The sequence below is a fragment of the Dipteris shenzhenensis genome, chromosome 1, assembly GCF_047967505.1.
Source record: "Dipteris shenzhenensis isolate YYH24624 ecotype China chromosome 1, Dip_SZ_1.0, whole genome shotgun sequence".
Classification (NCBI taxonomy): domain Eukaryota; kingdom Viridiplantae; phylum Streptophyta; class Polypodiopsida; order Gleicheniales; family Dipteridaceae; genus Dipteris; species Dipteris shenzhenensis.
The window spans coordinates 35,739,523-35,759,830 of NC_141596.1; the positions used below are offsets into that span (position 1 = coordinate 35,739,523).

Genomic DNA, 20,308 nt, shown 5'->3' on the forward strand with positions numbered 1-20,308 from the left:
ATCTGAAATAAAAGCAGCTCTTTCTCTATCTAAAGCAGAAAGAGTAGAGCCTTCTTGAACTGGTTGGCTGTCCTCTTTGATAAAAATCAAGTACGCTGAAATATGATGCTTTATTACATTGGAAATACAAGAAGCTGAAACTACGGGGGGGCAGGAACCGTGGAAGGACTTTCTTATCAGCAGCATACAGAGGTGCACACCTTCTTCAGGAGGAGACTGGATGAGCAGTGTTAGGTGGATCTTCACCACAGCACACCTCAGATCACCTTCATCCCCTCTCATGGTTGCCATTCTGAAACCTTGGGCCAGTTTCAGAAGCACTCTTCGGAGGATTCCTCCTTCCTCTCGGGAAGAGATTGATAGGCAACCCATCATGTGGAATGACAGTATTTTAGATGATCATGGCAGACCACTGGGTGCTTCACTCTACATGCAGTGGTCCAGGTGGGAGAGGGGACCTGCATCATCTATGGGGTCTTGGAAAGCTTTCCGCAGGCTTCAGAGGAGACCAAATCAAGGTTGACAGGACATCTCAGAGGGAGTGCAGGGAGGATCTTGCAGATTGAGGCAGCCCTTCCAGAGGTTTGGGTAGACACAGATGATATGCCACTCACTTCCGCCACTTGGGCAGGTACTTTTACGAGAGGCGATGTTCCGTTTCAAGTTTTGGTCTTTCGAGATGCACAGGAGGATGCTTTGGTTTTTAGTGTCCAGGACGGTGGTAGATTGCTCAGGTCCACAGAGGACATCTTGCTTGAGTCTGCTTTTCAGCCTATTAGGGTTGCAGGTCTTTTGGTGCAGGGATCAGATTCAGAGTGGAGACCCCCGGCTACTCTCCACCGGGTCTTGGAGGCTCTGGCTCTATGGGGGAGCTTCCATCAGGTGTTTGCAGTGGGACCTTGGAGAGTGGGAGTGGATTGATGCAGGGCATCGAGAGAAGAGCATCCCCTTCTTTCGTTACACGATCAGTAATGCCAGGAGATATCAGCTCAGTAGCAGAGGCTGGAGACCTTCCAGAGTTCCTCATTGGGAGACATTTGATATCACTGCGGATCTGCAGAGGTGCTTCTGGAGGAGACTCTGTAAATCCCACAAGAATAGAAAGATCACTATCTTCTTTTGGCTTTCTATCCATGGTGGGATTGCAGTGAACCTTTGGAGGTCGAGGTTCGGAGCCAACCCTACTTGCCCTCGATGCCTCTCTGCTTCGGAGACTATTTGGCATTGCTTATGGGATTGCAGACAGGCGAGGATGATTTGGATGGGGGTAGCCAGGATTTTCAGTCACTTTGCCCACTCCCCATTTTTTATGACATGGGGATGCTTCTGCTTAGAGAGGGTCCTACGGGCCATTGAGAGAGTATCTTAGCTCGTGCATGTTACACCTATCCTGAGTTAATAAATTGTGCAGTATGATGATACACCGATATATATCTCCCAATCATACATTTGTTTATTGCTTTGGGAGCCATCGTCCTTGTGACAGCTAGGTCTACAGTTTGATGTGTCATTTGCATCTGGCTTGAGCTTCCCCTTGCTGTGTTTGCAACACTTTACAAAAATGGTGATCATTTACAGTCCTAGGGTGATCCTTGTCTTTTTCATCCCTGGCATTCTGAATCCTGATGTTTGCATGAGACAGGGATTGTTTGCATTGGCGTGGCATTGCTTACTAAGTTATTTTTACTTTTCTCATTTACTCAGAATTTTGTTTAAAGCCCTCAAAACTCTCTTCTTTCCTTTGTTTGTTTTATAGAAAATTTAATTGTTAGATTGCATGTATTCTAGTCTCATGGAGGTATATATTGTTTACATCAACTCTCTCTCTCTCTCTCTAATCCTATCTAGTCTCCCTCCTCCTTCCTGCTTCCTGCTGCCTACACTCTGCCCCTCCATTGGCGCTGCTCCTCCCGCTCCAGCTCCTCCCTGGGCGCTGCTGCAGCTACCCGCACCCCCCTTCTCGCTCCTCGCTCCCGCTCCCGCTCAGCCCGCTCAGCCCCCCGCTCCCCTCAGCCCGCTCAGCCCCCCGCCCCTTGCTCCCGCTCAGCCTCCCTTCTCGCTACCCGCACCCCCTCTTCTCGCTCTTCGCTCCCGCTCAGCCCCTTGCTCCTCGCTCCCGCTCAGCCCCTCTTCTCGCTACCCGCACCCCCCCTTCTCGCTCCTCGCTCCCGCTCAGCCCCTCGCTCCTTGCTCCCCTCAACCACCGCTCCTCGCTCCCCTCAACCACCCCTCACTCCCCTCAACCACCCCTCGCTCCCCGCTACCCCCCGCTCAGCCGCTTGCTCCCCTCAGCCACCCCTCGCTCCCCGCTACCCCCTCACTCAGCCACCTCCCTCCCTCCTTTTCTGCTCATCCACCGCACACCCCCCCCCCCTCTTCTTTGCTCCCCTCGCCACTTTTTTTTTTTTTTTTTTTTGGGAAAAAAAAAAGGAAACCACAACCACCTTTAAAAAAAAATAATAATAAAAAATCTCGCCATCTTAGCCTCTCCTCCTCCACCTCTTGGCTGCCTCTCCACTTCAGGCTTCCGCACTACCTCTCCACCACCTCACACATACGTGCCTCCCATTATGGGGGGTACCGGTGCTCCCGCTCCCGGCTGAACATTAACACTAAGATTTGCACCCGCATCCCAAGAGAATGGGGGACAAAGCCAAGAAAGACGAAAATAACAACAACAAAAAAAAAAGCAAACGACACAACTGAATTTGGAGGATGTGAACACACGTTATAACCGAAGTAAACAACAAGGCAAAGGTAGGACCCGCCTCAGCTTCTTCAGCCTCTATCTCTACCTCAACCTCAACCTCAACCTCAACCTCAACTCCCGCTATAGTGTCAGTTTCGTTTTCAGCTCCAACCTCAGCTCCCTCTATCTCTATCTCTATCTCTACTTTGACTTCAGTCCTTGCTTCAGGCCCAGCTCTAGTTCCAGTCTCAACTCCATCTACATCTATGATCAGTGACATACTCATGCCCATGGCACCGGTTGTTGTTCCCTTTCCCTCTTCTCCTGTTACAGCCCTCGCACAGCTTATGACCCCTACTTTGGAGGAGTCATACACTGTGCCGCATTACGCTTCACTCTCCCCTCTCCCTCTCTAGTGAGCCCACCCTCCCACATCCCGTTGGGACTGCCTCATCCATTCCACTGTCATCTTCGTTCCTCACTCCGCTTTCATGCCACAGTCACCACAGTTTCAGCATGGACATGGGTGGACTGACACACCGGAGGCCCGTGAGACCCTACTCACGGAGATACATAGTTTTCGTGAGTGAGAGATGGAGCTGGCTCGCTTCGCACGGGAGCAGGTCCGCTTCAACCAGGAGTAGAGCCGCATCATACAGGAGCAGGCTAGGGCCATTCTGGAGTAGGCAGGTCTTATTCAGGGACTCAGACAGGATATCATGCAGCTCCGACAGGAGGTCACAACCATACACACTGCCCCAGGGAGTACCCCGGTGGTCGAGGCACAGATTGCGAGCATGCAATCTGCTATTAAGGAGACTTCCAGATGGGTTGACGTGGCCAAACGAGAACCTGCAAGGGTCACCGTTTCGGCTACCCTCATGGAGCAGCATCAGAGAGCTAGTAAGGCTCTCAACATCAGAGTACGCGGGATCCCACGCACTGAGGCTACACCGATGGTAGATGCGATTGCATTCGTGACTACTACCCTGGGTGTGGCTGAGCACATGATAGAGAAGGTATGGCGGGTGGGGAGAGATCCCAACCGAGAGCAATCCCTGATCATACGATTTCATGACACTCAGGCATGACTTTGAGCCCTACGACGCAGGTCAGCCCTTCGAGATCAGCCAGTGATCTCTATGGATGAGGACCTCACACCTCTACAGGTTGAGGAGAGGCGCTCTTTGCTGCAGCAGCGGGATCAGGCCCGAAAGGAGGGAAAGTGGGCAGTGGTACGAGAGGGACGACTTCTTAAAGGTCTCATAGGACACCCGTCCCCTCCCCTACATAGGGAAGCGGGACCTATGAGACTGAGATATCTGAGACCCTGTCTTGCACCATTTGGAACTGTAATGGTACCTTATGGTCAGAACCATGGAACTTCTCGGAATCCTATATAGGCCACGACATAGTCTTCTATACAGAGACACATCAGAGTCCAGAGTGCCCTCTCCCAATAGTTAGCGGATATACATGGGAGTCTGCCTATAGAGATGAGACGAGGGGTATAGGAGGAGTTCGAGGTTCAGGTGGAGTTGCAGTCCTTTTCAGATCCACACTTCGGGGAATCATTTCAGTAAAGCAGAGAGATACATATTCCAGATTTCTTTGGATACGGATACGACACATGGACAGCCAGGATCTGTTTGTCGCAGTTTGCTACTTCCCCCCGGAGACCTCCCACTTTGCTAGAGATATTCGAGGTGATGATGAGACATCTCCATTTGCTGTCCTTTATCAGTCCATCGTTGACTTTTCTAGCCGTGGAGAAGTCCCTCTAGTAGGGGACTTCAACGCGAGGACAAGGGCCCGTCAGGTACCACTTCTTGATTTCAGAGATGATTCCACTCTACTGGCAGATGTTGATCTTGAGGAGGCAGATATGCTACGGGTTTCAGCTGACAGGCGAGGTCCACTCTCATTCTATGGGCAGGCCCTATTAGACCTAGGCAGAATACATGATCTCATTATCTATAATGGTCTTGATAGATGGCCCGCTTCAGGTGGTTTCACATGCTTTCCACATGGGGGGGGGGCTCCAGTGTTGTTGATTACATCATGGGATCCCCTGTCTTCACATCTCGCATTACTGACTTCACTGTAGCACCTCTCCCCCCAGGGGCTGATCATACATACCTTTTCTTTCGCATCTCCACCTCCCTTGGCACAGCACCTTCCACCCCACTCAGTGCTTACTCCACCTACCACGATATCCGCTTTGATCGGGATCACTCACCTTCTTACTCTGGCCGTCTGTACATACTTCTCGCTTATACTGACTTCATACCCCTTTTAGAGGATCGTGCTGCCCTTGTCACCCGCTCACTACACGAGGCTGCCATTCACGCTTTTTCCCACACCACCCGCTCCACCAGCCCACCATCCCCTGGAACTGTACCCTGTAATAGTTGGTACGATGATGAGTGTAAGGCCTTACGCCGTCAACTCAGATTCAAAACAAAAAACAGTCTTCTGAGCGCACCAGATATGCTACGTGAATACCGTAGACTGGTACGGAGGAAGAAACTAGACTTCGTTCGTCGAAACGAGGAGCTACTGAACATTTTGTTTAGTAACAACTCTTAGGACTTTTGGCGGAGATTTCTAGAAGAACGGTTCTCTCCGCCACTCACTGACACCTTGATCTGGTTTGATTATGCACGCACACTTTATGACATCCCATATCAGCCATCCCTAGTCTCTCACACATGCCTCGTCCCACATCGTGCACCCTCTTCACTAGAGGAGGGGTAAAGGATGCTGTAATGTGTTGGGGTAAAGGCACATTGCCACCCTTTTATTAAAGATATGACACCTATGACTGTCTTAAGACAGTCATAGGGTGAAAAACCTAATCCTAATAAAACCTATGAGTTTGTGGTGTGGCTCAACACTTCACACCCACATCTTTTGTGTCTCCCCTCTCTCTCTCTCTCTCTCCCCATTGTTCCACTCCCTCACTCTTTCCCTCTCAACTGGTATCAGAGCCTTCACCTCTCCCTCTCCCTCTACCCCTCCCTCTACCCCTCCCTTTCCCCTCGAGCCTCGTGCCCTCAGCAGCCTCAGCAGCGAGCTCGGCATTGAGCAGGGCAGCGCGCAGGCAGCGTGCGGGCAGCAGCAGGGAAATGTGCAGGCAGCACGCGCGGGCAGCAGCAGGGCATCGCGCAGGCGACGCGCGCAGGTCAGCGCGCAGGCAACACGGGGCGCTCGCATACGCAGCAGCAGCTAGCTGCTGCTAGCTGCGCACCGCACGATCTGTACGGTCACGTACGGCCGTTCGTACCGTCGTACGGACACCGTACAGGCGGCCGTACTGTACGGACCCCGCCGTACGGACTGCGTCAAAGAGGCCGCTGCGTCAGGGAAGGTGCATTTCGAATTTCTTTTTTGGGATTTGTACCCTGCACAGGTACAGCAAGTACAGTAAGTACAGCCTGTACAGCAGGTACAGCAAGTACAGCAGGTACATCAGTTTTTTTTTGGGAAGAAGAAAAAGAGAGCACTCTGCTCTTCACATTCCCAGTTGTTCAGTTCTCAAAACTGTGTGTTGAAGGTACAGCAAGTACCCTCGTGTCCCTCGTGCTTGAGGTGACTAGTACCACAGTGTGTGGTGGTTGCACAGTTATCTTGTTTCGGGAAGGTCAAATGCCTTTATTTTGCAGAGGGCTTTTATGCTTTTGCTGAGTGCAAATCTCAGCTTTTGGGTGACATTTTCAAAGGGCTTTTGCCTGGAAGTTTATGCAGTGTATGCCTTGAGGCAGTGTGGAGCCAGGGTGCCCACATTGATCTTGTTTCCGCAGTGTATTCAGTGACATTTCTGCAGGTCACATTTTGTGTACGACACCTTGAAAAATCTCAGTTGAGCCACGCTTGGCCAGGGCGCATCGAGTTTACTCGGTCCCTAACTGTCCATCGTTGACAGTGCTCAAAAGATTTTCTCTTCAGTGTTTGTACGTTGGGATCTGTGTTGTTATTGTGTACACAGGGCCGTTTATGCATTGCATTGTCAGGTGAAAGTGCCAGGAGAGCGCTGTATTTTGTATGCTACCTCAGTGTTGAGGTGTTTTTCACTTGGCACAGGTGTCAAATCAAGGGGCTTTTGCCCAGATTTTGCTTGAGAGCACTTGAGTTACTGTTTGAGACCTTCAGATGCCTTTTATCCCCTTGGCAGAAGGGTGATTGCTTGGGATTTGTCCCATTCTCTGTTGCAGGTTTGTGACAGGCTGAAGTGTCTGGAGCCTCTTTTCAGTGAACAAAACAGTGTATGATAAGTGGTTTATGCATATACAATCAGTGCAATACCTCATCTGAGGTGGGAGTAGTGTCCAAGACAGCAGTGTTTTGTGCTTCGTCAGCTGATGATGCACTGATAAAGCACTTGTGGAACAGCTGCAGCATTCTGAAATTACTGTTTTATGCCTATTTGAGCACGGTACAGTGTGTCAGAAGGTACAGTAACTGGAGGGAAATTTTCTGTTTTGCTGCAGATTTTTTTTGACAAGTAAAAACAGCACTATTGTGAGTGCTCCTGGCTCTTGATAGAGCAGGTTTTCTGAGAAATCAGAATTTTATTCAGTCATTTTTTTTTGACTTACAGGGAGTTAGGTACTTTCCTTATCTGATATGGCATCAGGGGGAAGTGAATCATCAATTCTGAACATAAAGAAATTGGAAGGGGCACACAATTATGCATTATGGGCAGAACAGTGTTTGAATGTACTTCTGCTAAAGAAGATTTCTAAGCCCATAAGGGTGAAGGGTGTCAAGCCATATGGGATGTCAGATGATGAGTGGGAGGAGCTAGATTTGTCCGCGAGGGCTGCTATCATGCTTACTCTCAGTGATTCTCTTGTGTTCAATGTTCAGGCTGAAAAGACCTCTTATGGCCTATGGCAGAGGCTAGCAGAGTTGTATGCCCAAAAGAGTTCAGCCAGTAAGGTTTATTGGTTGAAGCAGCTGGTTGATCTTCGCATGAAGGAAGGTACAGCTATGACCTCACACTTGAGTGAGTTCAATGCCATCTTTACACAGCTGATTGCACAGGGGTTGAACCTTGATGAGGAGTTCAAGGCTACTTTCTTGTTGTGTACCCTCCCTGAGAGTTGGGACACTTTCAAGACCACCCTGTCTAATTCAAATGTCACTCTTATATATGCTGATGTGGAGAGATCCCTCCTTATGGAGGAGATGAGCAGGAAGAATAATGCGGGCAGCAAGTCTTCAAATGCTTTGCAGGTACAGGAAAGAGGCAGGACTCAGCAGAAGGGGAGATCTGCTGGAAAGTCCAAATCCCGCAGTCAGTCCCGTGGCAAAAAGGATATTGAATGCTTTTACTGTGGCAAGAAGGGACATGTGAAGTCTAAGTGCTTCAAGTTTATACGGGATCATAAAGCCAAGAAGGCTGAGACAAAGGATGCAGGCAGTGGAAGCAAAGGCAAAGGCAAGGCCAAGGCAGATGACTTGGATGCAGTGAATGTTGCAGCAGAAGACAGTGAAAGTGACAGACATGATGTTTTATGCTCTTCTGCTGTAATTGCACATACATTGGTTATTGATGGCCATGACATGCACACGTGGCTCTTGGATTCAGGTGCTTCTTTTCATGTTACTCCTCATAGGGAGTGGTTTACTTCCTACACAGGTACTCATGGAGTTGTTCACCTTGGGAACAACTATGCATGTCAGATTTCAGGGATTGGCAGTATACAGATAGTATTCCCTGATGGACGCATATTTATGCTTAATGGTGTTCGCCATGTGCCGCAAATCAAGAAAAATCTGATTAGCACTGGCTTGTTGGATGACAGTGGTTACCACACCACATTTGGGGATTCCAAATGGGTGATTACTGATGGCCAGGTTGTAGTGGCTGAGGGTTATAAGAGTGATACCTTGTACCCTCTTTATGTTTCCAGTGTAGGTAATCATGTTGTTGCCATAACCGAGTTGCCAAAGGTTTCATTGTGGCATAGCCGGTTGGGACACATGTCCGTTAAAGGAATGCAAGAACTGTCACGTTTGGGTTATCTACCGTCTCTTTCATTTTCAGATTTGCCTACATGTGATCATTGCATATTTGGCAAGCATTCTATGACTCCTCATAAGAGGAGAACTCCCCAAAATAGAGCACCGCTTGATCTAGTGCACACTGATTTGTGTGAGATGCCACAGCTATCACCGGGGGTGCAAAGTATTTCATTACTTTTATTGATGATGCCACACGCAGAGTGTGGGTCTATTTCTTGAAGCATAAAAGCGATGCCTTAGATGCTTTCAAGAAGTTTGTCGCTCAGGTTGAGAATCGGACAGGTCGCAGGTTGAAATGCCTCAGATCCGATAATGGGGGTGAGTATGTGTCACATGCTTTTGTACAGTTTTGCGAGGCTAAGGGCATTAAACAGGAACTCACAACCCCTCATAATGCATCTCAAAATGGTGTGAGTGAGCGGATGAATCGAACTATTCAGGAGAAGGTTCGATGTATGTTGTCTTATGCTGCATTGCCCCATGGCTTTTGGGCAGAAGCCGTGCAAACAGCAGTTCACATAATTAACAGGTCGCCGAACAAGGCTTTGGAGTTGAAAGTGCCAGAGGAGGTGTGGTCTGGCAAGCCACCTTCATATAAGCACTTACGTGTGTTTGGCTGCGAGTGCTTTGCTCATATACGCAAAGAACTGCGCATCAAACTGGAGCCAAAGTCTTCCAGATGCATCTTTATGGGTTATGGTGACGAAGGTGAAATGGGGTACAGGTTATGGGATCCCGTTAAACGGAAGATTATATGCAGCAATGATGTCATCTTTAAAGAGGATAGTGTACACAAAGAACCCGTGCAACCTGTGGAATACAGGAGGGTTATTTATGATGATGTCGGACAGCAAAGAATGCCCATTTATATGCAGCAGCAGGCTGCTGCAGATAACCCTGTTCAAGAGGGTATACAGGCTGAAAATCAGCCAGATAATTTTGCCAATGATGCACCACTGGATATGCCAGCAAATGGGGCTGTAGAACAGCCAAATATGGTGGTACAGCCCCCCGTCATGCATGACGAACAGGCTAGACAGCAGCCTAATCCGGAACATTTTGTTAGGAGGAGCACCCGTGTACAACGGCCTCCTGACAGGTTTGTTCCAGGAGCCAATAATGTGGCTGATTTTATTATGCTGACAGATTGTGGTGAGCCTTCCAGTTTCAAGGAAGCTATGGGAAGAACAGAGAAAAGGAAGTGGGAGAAAGCCATGCAGTCAGAAATGGACTCCCTACTTCAAAATGATACATGGGACTTGGTGCAGCTACCTGCAGGCAGAAAGGTTTTGCCATGCAAGTGGGTTTACAAAGTCAAAGTGGATTCAAATGCTTTACCGAGGTATAAGGCCAGATTGGTTGCCAAGGGATTTAAGCAGGAGAAGGGCATTGACTTTGATGAGATTTTTTCTCCTGTAGTCAAGATGACTACTTTGAGAGCAGTGTTAGCTCTTGTTGCTCATGAGGACATGGATTTATGTCAGATGGATGTGAAGACTGCTTTTCTTCACGGAGATCTCCATGATGAGATCTATATGAGTCAGCCAGAGGGATATGCTGTTAAAGGGAAAGAGCAGCTTGTGTGTAAGCTCAAGAGGAGCTTGTATGGACTCAAGCAGGCGCCAAGAGAATGGTACAAGAAGTTTGATGCCTTCATGCAGTCCCAAGGGTATCATAGGTGTGAGACCGATCATTGCTTGTACACCAAACGGGCAAAGGATGGCAGTTTGATGCTACTCATTCTATATGTGGATGACATGCTAATTGCCAGTAAATCTCAGCAGGAGATTAGTGCTTTGAAGAAGCAACTGCATAAGTCTTTTGACATGAAAGACTTGGGTGATGCAAACCATATTCTTGGCATGCGGATTACTCGTGACAGGTCCAAGGAACTTTTGTTTCTGTCACAGAAGGAGTACATTTTGCATTTTGCATTGGTATGGATGCTCGTTTAGTAGCTCCACTACCACAGCTCGTTGTATTAGGATTTTCATAGTCTCATAGACCCATCGGTCTTCCGAAGACTTTAATAAACTTTCTTTCTTTCTTTCTTTCTTTCTTACCGTGACTATTTTGGACACTTTAGGATTTGATATAATTAAACTCCTATAGAGAATTGTAGTCCTTGTCCTGTGCTAGGGGATGAGGCAAGTGATGGTCTTAATCAAGATTTTGCAAAACAAATTGATGTAAAGTAAGCTAAGTTTATTGACTGAATTTAGAGCCATGCTTGTTATATGACGAGAGGGCTTTTAGAATTTGGCATTTTAGTTGTTGTATGGAAGCCTTTCAGTTGCAATGTTTGTATTCATTGTCATATGTTGTGGATTTGTTTGTTGACAGATTCACGAGAGAACAGGTTCAACAACTTGACAAAAATAAGCTGTGGGCAAGAGCCTTGGATGGCTCTGACTATCTACCTGGAATGGTATGCACAATCAGTTGACGCTTATTCTGAATTTTCAAAGATCTTACCAACCTGCATTAGCCTTAAATTGGTTCCAAATGCATTTGGCTTCAGGTGGGCCTTAACAATATAAAGGAGACTGATTTCGTGAATGTGACTATACAGTCACTAATGCGTGTCACTCCACTCAGAGATTTTTTCCTGATTCCTGAAAATTATAAAATTTGCAAGTCTCCCCTTGTTCAAAGATTTGGGGAGTTGACGAGGAAGATTTGGCATCCACGGAATTTTAAAGGGCAGGTAATGATCAAATTACTGGATATGTAAGCAATCTTTTATTGCATGTGTAGGAACTGCTGACAACAAGTTTTCCTCTTCAGAATTTCAATTCAAAGGTCTCTTCTAGTTTCTGATTTCTACTCGAAGGTGCCATTTTACTTAACTGTTCTAAGGTAAGTGAGGATTCCAATGTGTCACGTATGTTCTTTGTACATACAATGCATATATCTTTCTATCAGAATGGCTGGTAATAGATTCCTTGCAGAAATCACAGATGCTGACCACAATCCATATTAATTAGAGAAAACAGATCCACCTATAAGTGGAGAGAGAATATGTTTGGACTGACACAACAACTAAGATATGGAAACCTCTAGAAAATATTTCATGCTAAGAGTTCTATGAAATGCCGAGGTGCAATGTGACCCCTCAATAGATAGCTCGAAAAACTAACGGAACCAAAACCCAAAATCTCTTAGCACATTCATCTTTAATTATAACATTCATCGACAGGGCTGTCATGTCACTTGCATGAGTTCTATCATAGAAGTTTTTGTTTTGAAATATTAAAAATAAAAAAGCCCTTAAGTTTGTTAGAGGGAGAGGAGAGAGGTGAAGGAGATAGTTTGAACATAGAGAGGGGAGAGGGTGGGCAATTAATGAAGAGGAAGCTCCCTCCAACTGTGCAGTCTAGTGCTGTTGGACCCCTCTGAACTTCCAAGGATATTCACTGAAACACCGCTTTGCAATGCAGCAATGACATGTTCCATCTTTCCCCATCTACCCAAGCTGTGGACCAATAGGAAGGGGGGGGTGTACCGCTGGTTGGTGGTTGGACCAAAGCCATGTCCAAAGTTTGGAGAGGAGGTTGTTGCTGGAGCTAGTGTTTCACGTGCGAGGGGTCCAGGGGGAGGCCGCCAGATTAAAACATCTGACCAATGCAATTGGTGCCTCTGACTCAGGAACGGATCAGATTGGATGGCAGAGATGCTCACGCTCATGCCTTAATTGCATTGCTAGTTAAGAGGATGATAATCCCTCACGTTAGACCTTGCAGGACTGCAAAGGATGCTTAGGATAAGGTGGCCTCTTTGCATCAGATTCACAATGAAGCATGGGTTGCATATCTGTAGAAGCAGGTAGATGGTTCAAGATGGATGAAGGGGAAAGTATGGATGCCTCTCTGCTGACTATTGGTTTACAATGATGAGTTTGTGCGAGCTAGTCAGATTGGGTACTCAACTCTGAGTGGACTTCTTGACTCATATCAAGGGTTTGCAAACACGCTGTGGTTGGTCAACATCGGTAATCCCAACCACTACAGCTTTGATTAGTTGGTCACTTTATTGTTGTAGGAGGAGCAAAGCCATGCTAATCGGAATGCCTCTATTTCAGATGATCAGGTTTTTGCTACCCATCATAAGGGTAATTAAAAAACAAGAAAGCCTTGTGGGAAACCCATGCATAATTATGGTAGTACTTATAATGCCAACAAGAATGCACAAAAGAAAGAAGAGATGCAATTATTGCAAGAAACTACATCATGATATCTTTCAATGCCGGAAGCACATAGAATCAGAAAAGCTGCAGCAGCAGTCTAGCCTCGCAGTTATTGATGCTTCATCTTCACATGAGAAAGATGAATCAGCCAATGTTGCATAACATGATTGGGCTTTTTGTTGGAGCCTTACTGACCCACCTGTGAGCCCCCATATGAGGAGGACGAGGGCTCAAGGCACTGCAGGAGGTAGGAAACTGCAGACATTATTGCTTTTCCAGCCGAAAGATTTGATACAATGGGGATAGTCTCCCCTATATTCCTAGCAACCACACGCTGTGTTTTACCTTTATGTACAAATTCCAGCACTCTCTCGGGAAGAGTTAACTTCGTGGCCTTGTGATGGAACCAAGGCATACCCAAAACCACATCGTGATGTTTCAATGGGGAGATGCAGAAGTCTTCCTGGTCAACATAACTTTGTACATGAAGATGGAGCTTCCCTATCAAAGGAGTGACAGGCACAGGGTTCCCACAGAATATTTGGTCATCATCCAGAGCCTTGCCCAACTCCTCCTCCTTTATTCCCAGCCTCAGGTCTAAATCCTCTGATATGAAATTATCTGTAGCCCCGGGTTTAAACAAAATCAGCGCCTGCTGGTCTCTGTTCTTGCCCCAAGATAGCAGTAACTGTCTTTCCTCTGGGTTTGTCACTCGGCCCAAAATGTCCAGAATTCCTCCTGCCATCGGCTTTTGCTGTTGTGGTGGCTTTCTCTGCTCCCTTGGACCCGAAGGCTTCTCAGGGCACTGGGCATGCCCTTCCTTTCCACATCTGAAACATTTCCCCTCTTTGCAAAATATGGCTATCTGCTCAGAGGAAAATTGGGGTTTGCCCTTAAAGGCTTTTGGTACTTGGTTTCCCCTCGGCTTCTGAGGCTGAAATTCCCTCTTTGGAGCCTTGGGAAACTCCTTTTTCTTTGCCTGAGGTGTGGTTGTCTTATTCTTGTCTGCTGTCCCGGCATAAAGAGAAGGCACTGTGGTGGGATCTTGTATATTCATTAAACTTGCCACAGTGGCTGCGTGCATGATATCCTGTATGCCCTTACGTTGCTGGGTACTAACCACAGCCGAAATCTTTGGCGTGAGACCAGACCTGTACTTTCTTACTTGTGTCTTCTTTGAGACCTTCTTGAAGGGAGTGATTTGCAAAAATGCATCCCAAAATTTCTGGTTGTAGGTCTCTACTGTATCTACTCTATCCATATGCAAGCTGTCCCAGGTGATAAGAACATTGTCTTTGAATTGCTTGGGCATAAAATGTTTGTAGAAGACTTTCTTGAAGCCCTTCCACTTTCTTGGAGCAGTGCCAACTGTAGTCTGTGCGCTCCACCATGCACTAGCTCCTGTTGTCAGGTGTAAACTCAAAGAGTCTGAAAACTGCATGGCTTTTCCTGTCTAGCCATATTGGCCATTAAAAGTTGCCCTGTTGATGAAGGGTTTGAAAAGATACATTTGGGACTGCTCCATCATATCTATTTGTTAAGGAAGGCTTTGCAAGCAGGCTTTGGAAAGTTTTCACATGTAGGACTGCAAGGGAGCACCAACCCAATGGAGGTCCAATCAAGCAATCTACTAGAGAATGGTTGGTAATATGCTATACTTAACTAACACAACTAACACCAGACCTATGTTTGGTTGGTAATATGCTGTACTTAACTAACACCAGACCTAACATAGCGTTTGCAATTGGAGTCCTATGCCAATTCTCATCCAAACCGAGGGAGGATCACATGAAAGGTTTGAAGGTACGTTAAGGGAACATCTAGCTACATGATCATCGCTCGCTCCGATGTTGAGCTCGGAGGATTTTGCGATTCGGATTGGGGTAGAGATTGGGACACATGGTGTTCCACTACACGTTAGTAGTTACTGCTTCATGTTAGCAGGTGGGACCATACCATGGCTAAGTAAGAAGCAACTTATTGTTGCCTTGTCTTCTACAAAGGCTGAATGTAGGGCAGCTTGTCAAGCGGCATGCGAGTCTCTCTGGCTCAGATGGATGCTTGAGGACATGGGAGTTCTTCAGGAGGTAACTCTAATGATTTTTTTATTTTTTTAAAAAGAACTTTGAAAAACCAAGCATACTATCAACCAAAGGGACCAGCTTGTTCCAAAGAGCCCAGCTCACTGCCTAGGGAATCTCTGGAATAGGGGATAAGAACCAGGGGAAAGGGGGGGGGACTATACAACCAGCGAATCCCTTGCGGTGTGAAAATGCAAAAGGCACCTGCAAGCCATGCCTTGCAAAAACGTGCCCGCCTTGCGGCAGTCACTCTAGAACCCGTAGTCGTGCGCTCCCAGGTGGAACGCAGGGTGTAGATAATGTCTTGCCAGATGGAGACCAAACTGGCCGAGGGTGGAACATGGTGCTTGCCCATCACAAGGCTGCAGCGCGCAACCCATATGCTCCAAGCTATAATGCTGTTCACTACATCCCACATGTCCTCCCCTCGTGTAGATGGAGAATCTAGCAGAGTAGGAGGGGTTGCCTCCTGAAGCTCGATCCTCTTGATGCTCTGATTGTAGATCTTGTACGCAGGGGAGACCTCGTCTATATGGAAAGCATGGCCTCCCTCTGCTAACCAAGCCGCCATGCTGCCCTAGGTGAAGCCTCTCTGTAGGCTTTGTAGTTCGGCCACAATCCGGAGGGATCCCAACCAAATCCTATGTCCACTGGGCAGCTCTAGAGGCAGTGAGGTATCGTCTCGAGGATCCCGTCAGTGGAATGATGACATCGTCCATCCACTTGCATTTGCTCCAACCAAGGTCCTATTGGCGGACCCCTGTGGGTGGCCAACCAGAAGAAATAGGCGGATCTTCCTTGGCCGCAAGCTGGACCATAGACACGTCCAAAATTTGGATCTGACCTCCTGTGGCACTTGTTGTACTGTCCAGTGCCTCTCCCTTGAAGGGGTCCAAGTAACTGCCTCGATCTACAGCCTCCATCCAATCCGTGTAGGGTAGGAGAGAAAGGCCACCTCATCCATGTGCTGTGTGTGGCCTACCCTGGAAGGCCAAGACCACTCACTCGGATCCCACTACACCTCCCGTAGAGGTTGGCCCTCCCACATCCAAAGGCGTCACCTAGGGGCGTCCTACTCTGGAATGCTAGGGGGGTCAATGTGCCACTCCTTGCCCAAATGACTCACTACTCTGACCACCTCTGAATGTCGTTGCCCCGCTGAATTATGCATAATCCTTAGGGGTATCTCGGTCTTGGAGAGCTGTCCAAGCCATCTGCTATCCGCCCATGAGCAAAATCCCTCCCACCAAGACTCATGGATGGGAAGATCGATCTCCCTCATTGGATGCCCTGCACCTCGCATGTGAGCTAGGACTCCAAGACTCTCCTTTGTCTCCATGGGGAGCTTGCTCTACCTACCAAAGGAACTGGTTGGGCTGTTGTCCCACTGAGCCAACCTATGTGAGCCGATTGTCCAAGCATGAGAGGATCCTGATCCCTAATCTTCGGGTACCCACATCAGTTGGGAGCCCTTCCCCTTGAGCGGAGCCTCCGAGAAGATCCATCTGTGACTGCTGCTACTGCCCCCCTGTGCGTGGGGTGTTCAGGAGCAGCTCCCTTCTAGGGCTCTGCGCCTGGATTGAGGCCGCGCACGATTAGCTTGCCCAAAAGGGCTCACTTTGCATCTCGGAAAAGCGTCGTTGTGTGGATGTGTACACATTCAGGATCCCAATCCTTGATTCTCCCACGTTTACTCCCATCCAAACCGCCCGACCTATGATCAACTCGCCCTGGTCGTAAATCTCTGGGGTCACTGCCTAGAAGGCTGAAATGCAAACCCCACTGCAAGAGACCAGACCTCTGGGCCCTGTCGCGGGAGGTGGTGGTGATGGCGGCCAATGTCCGCTGCAGAAAACATTTGCTCCTGAACCAAAAGAAAGTCTAATGTCCGTCCTACCATGGCCCTTTGCAACTCTTGATGAAGCATCAAATACTGTGGAGTTGATTGCGTGGCCGGTCGTGGATCCTATGCACATTCTAACTCATGAAGGTCCAACTCATGAGTCTGAAGCGTGGGTGAAACAAGGCTCTCTTATGCGTAGGAGCTTGTATTGGGTTTTGAGGGGAAGTAGTCCGTATCTGTAAGGCGGTGTACAAGAGGTATGATCGGCTCTACTCCCACCGTTGAAGCCCACTTCATCAAGAGGGAAACCTCCACATCAAGCTTGGCTGTGTAGTGATGGAGTGACCAATGTGTGACCTGTGTGAATTGCACCTCTGGCCCCACTCGTATCACTGCCATGCCCAAGCCCACACCAGGCCTCTCCGGAGAGAAGCTAAGTTGGAAAAGACTGAGTCACCTTGCGTGAGTCAAATATCTAGCCCCTGGGGGCTTATCCACTCCGCCATCATGCGTTTGACAAAAGTGGAGGTCCACTTCTCCTCGCCCGTGGCAGAGAAGTTAAAGCTCCAGAATGCATGGGTGCGAGAGCCCCCACGCCAATGGAATCCCCTTTGCGGGGCTGCAAGGTCATCACTGTCATCTCCAGTGCAAGGGGTACTCATCTGGGATCTCGAGGTAATTCCATGGGCCTAGCCTCCAAAACTCCATAGGTAGGGGTTGCCCAGGGTGAGGCCTCAAGCCTGGTAGCTGAGAGAACAAGCCCTCCGACTCATAACTCTGCGAGGAGGCAGAGTCCTAAGGAGGAGAGGAAGAGGGTTGAGGCTCAGAAGAGGAAGTTGCAACACTAGGGGAAGAGGAGGACGCAGTCATGCCCTTGCCCAAAGGCTTTGGGACGGGACCATGACTGGGAGGGGGCAGGAGGCGAAAGAAGAGGTGGCTGAAGTTGTTGCAGGGAGGGAGCAGAGGGCGGGTGGTGAGAGTGACTGCAGTAGGGGGGGCAGGCGAGGGGGGGGGAAGGGGAGAGGATGGAGGCAGGGGGCTGAGCTTAAAGTGGGAACTGGACGAGGGAGCTGGCCGCGGGGGAGGGGAGGTTCGAGGTAGACTTCAAGGCTGCTGGGGAGCTACCCGAGGCGTACTGAGGACCTGGCATTTGGGGCACTTTGAAAAGCTATCCCCGAGGGGATTGCGTCGAGGAAGGTCTTGTCCTCCAAGCTCTGAGGCCAGGTTGAATAGGCTTCTCCATCTTGCTTTCCTTGCGTCGGGGAAGCGGCCCACTCTCTGTTTTTCTGCACTCGTGGAGTCCAGTGCGTCGTCGACGCTTTTGACGAGCCTTGGCGTTGGACTTCTTGTGCTCAACTTTAGTCCAAGTCCCTCCCAAGGGCTCCACCTAGGGAGTCTGCGATTCCATCTTGTCAGTGCTCGCAGCGAGTCACAGCCCCACTCACACCCCTCCAGCAATTGCGAGCCAGTTGCCCCATGTGTTTGTAGCGTAAACATTGCCCATGCACTGCCTTAATTCCCCACCATCAGGAGTCTCGAGGAAGATCTCCTTTGAAAGGGTCTCTGGGTGCACAACTATCAAACTGAGCTGGGGGACACCACTGTCCATAGTTACGCTGAAACGCCGAAACGGCGCAATTTAGGTCGGAAACGGCGTTTCCCCTGTGCGAGACCCCCCGAAATGCGAAACATGGCCGAAACGCAAAATGCGAAACGCGGCCCGAAATGCCGAAACGGCGTTCTAGACCAGAAATGTGCCGTTTCCAATGCCGTTTCGGGCGTGACCTAAAAAACAGGGATAGAATAACAAAAAACGCCGCGCGCCTACTTCTCTTCGTCGTGTTTTTCTGCTCGCCTGCTTGCTACTCTCCCCCAGGATTTCTTGGCGTGCCTGGTTCTCTCCCAGCCCTACGAGTGGCTGCTCTGACACTAGGACATTTGGGCTTTGAAAGCTGAATTACCATTTATGAATCATGATTGGTTTCTTAAATATCATGAATCATGAATCATTTTTCCATTTTGTAACTTGTTATAGGATTTATAAATTAACCCATCTTGCGTAATTGAAATTTGCATTGTGTGATTGGTTGAACAATGAAACTTGAATCTTCAAAGTTACAATCAATATTAATGGTACTAGGTAGAGCTATAGCTTATTGTGCACTTTTTTTGAAGGTAGAGCACTCTAAATGTGTGTATGCATTACTCTAAATCCCCTTTTGTAAATCCCCTTGATGACATGGCATTTCCCGTTTCACCCCTTCTCAAAAATCCCAAAATGTTTCCGTTTCCGTTTCCATTTCCCGTTTCCGTTTCCCCGTTTCCCGTAACTCTGCCGCCGTCAGCCACCAACTGATGTAGCTGTCAGGGGAGAGCCTCCAGCACCGTGCCAAAAGCTCTGCCTATGGAGTGGACAACCAAATGTTACTCCTTTGGACGCCTCGGGAAGCGGAGCGTCACCAGGAAGCGGGGGACGTGGTGGGTCGCCTCCGTATCCTCCACCGTGAAGCCGTGGTACCAAGGAATGAAGTAAACCAAATGTGGGCTTAGAGGGAGAGGGCTCTGCTCCACAATGGCTCGGGTGGTGTCGGGGGAGCTTAGCTGGAGAAGGAAGGCACCTCCCCCATATGTGGTAAACTCTTGGATATGGTCACCCTCTAATGCAAGGCTCGCCTGAATCCAATCGCGCACTTGTCGCCTCGTGGGTGTGAGTCCCACTTTCCTGCCCACCATCGCTCTGTCCTGTTGTATTTGGATTGCTTTCTTCACCTGCAGCTTGTCTTCTAGGGAAAGACGGACCTTGACAAGTTGGGGAGTCAATGATGCTGCCATTTGAGCTCCTCTGGCCAGACCAAGGGTCACCGCCAAGGTACAATCCTCCGGAAAAAACAAATTTGAACTCCACGCTGCCAAGAGAATGAGAGAAGGTAGGGAAAATAATAGAAAGGGAATCCTTTGTGAAGCTGTCCAAAAGGGCCAGCTCCGGGGGGCTGCTGAAGTTGAACACCTTGCCTAGCAAAGAGCCCTACAAGCTAGGAGACGCACAAGGGGTGGCTCAAGAGCTGCACAAGGTACACCAACAACCAAGACGGCTTCGGAATAGTAGACACAAACTGAAGGGAGGCTTCCTGCTTCTACGACCAAGAAACCCGTCCCAAGAAACGTTTCAAGGAATAAGGGTTCCTTGAAGAAGCTCCAACTGTCGCGTTGCAGCCCAAGCTTTGCCCACCCTAGGACAAAGTGCCGCAAGCAGTCTCAAGGTGGTGTGACCTGCGACGGAGCTGAAGGCTGGCTGCTCAAGGCTGACTAGAACCTGGGTTACTAGAGCTAGCCAAACAACCACGTGGGGAGCACCCGGCTACTCACAAAGCAATAAAGCTGCTACTCAAACAGAAGTGCCCGAAGATGGCGGACCAGTGAAGCTCCATGGGCAGGTCCAAAGCTTCAGCAGCCTGTTAGAAACATGGTAAATGAGAGAA

The 20,308-nt window shown here is 48.7% G+C and overlaps 1 protein-coding gene across 1 annotated transcript in view; it reads left to right on the plus strand.

Moving 5' to 3' along the window:
• The window catches only part of LOC147905754 (uncharacterized), a 57,669-nt gene that overhangs the window by 28,592 nt on the left and 8,769 nt on the right, over positions 1 to 20,308 (plus strand). Inside the window, exons 3-4 of the mRNA XM_087374424.1 lie at positions 11,063 to 11,147; positions 11,241 to 11,426. Of these exons, the coding sequence (XP_087230550.1) occupies positions 11,063 to 11,147; positions 11,241 to 11,426 (271 nt within the window). The remainder of the gene's footprint in view (positions 1 to 11,062; positions 11,148 to 11,240; positions 11,427 to 20,308) is intronic.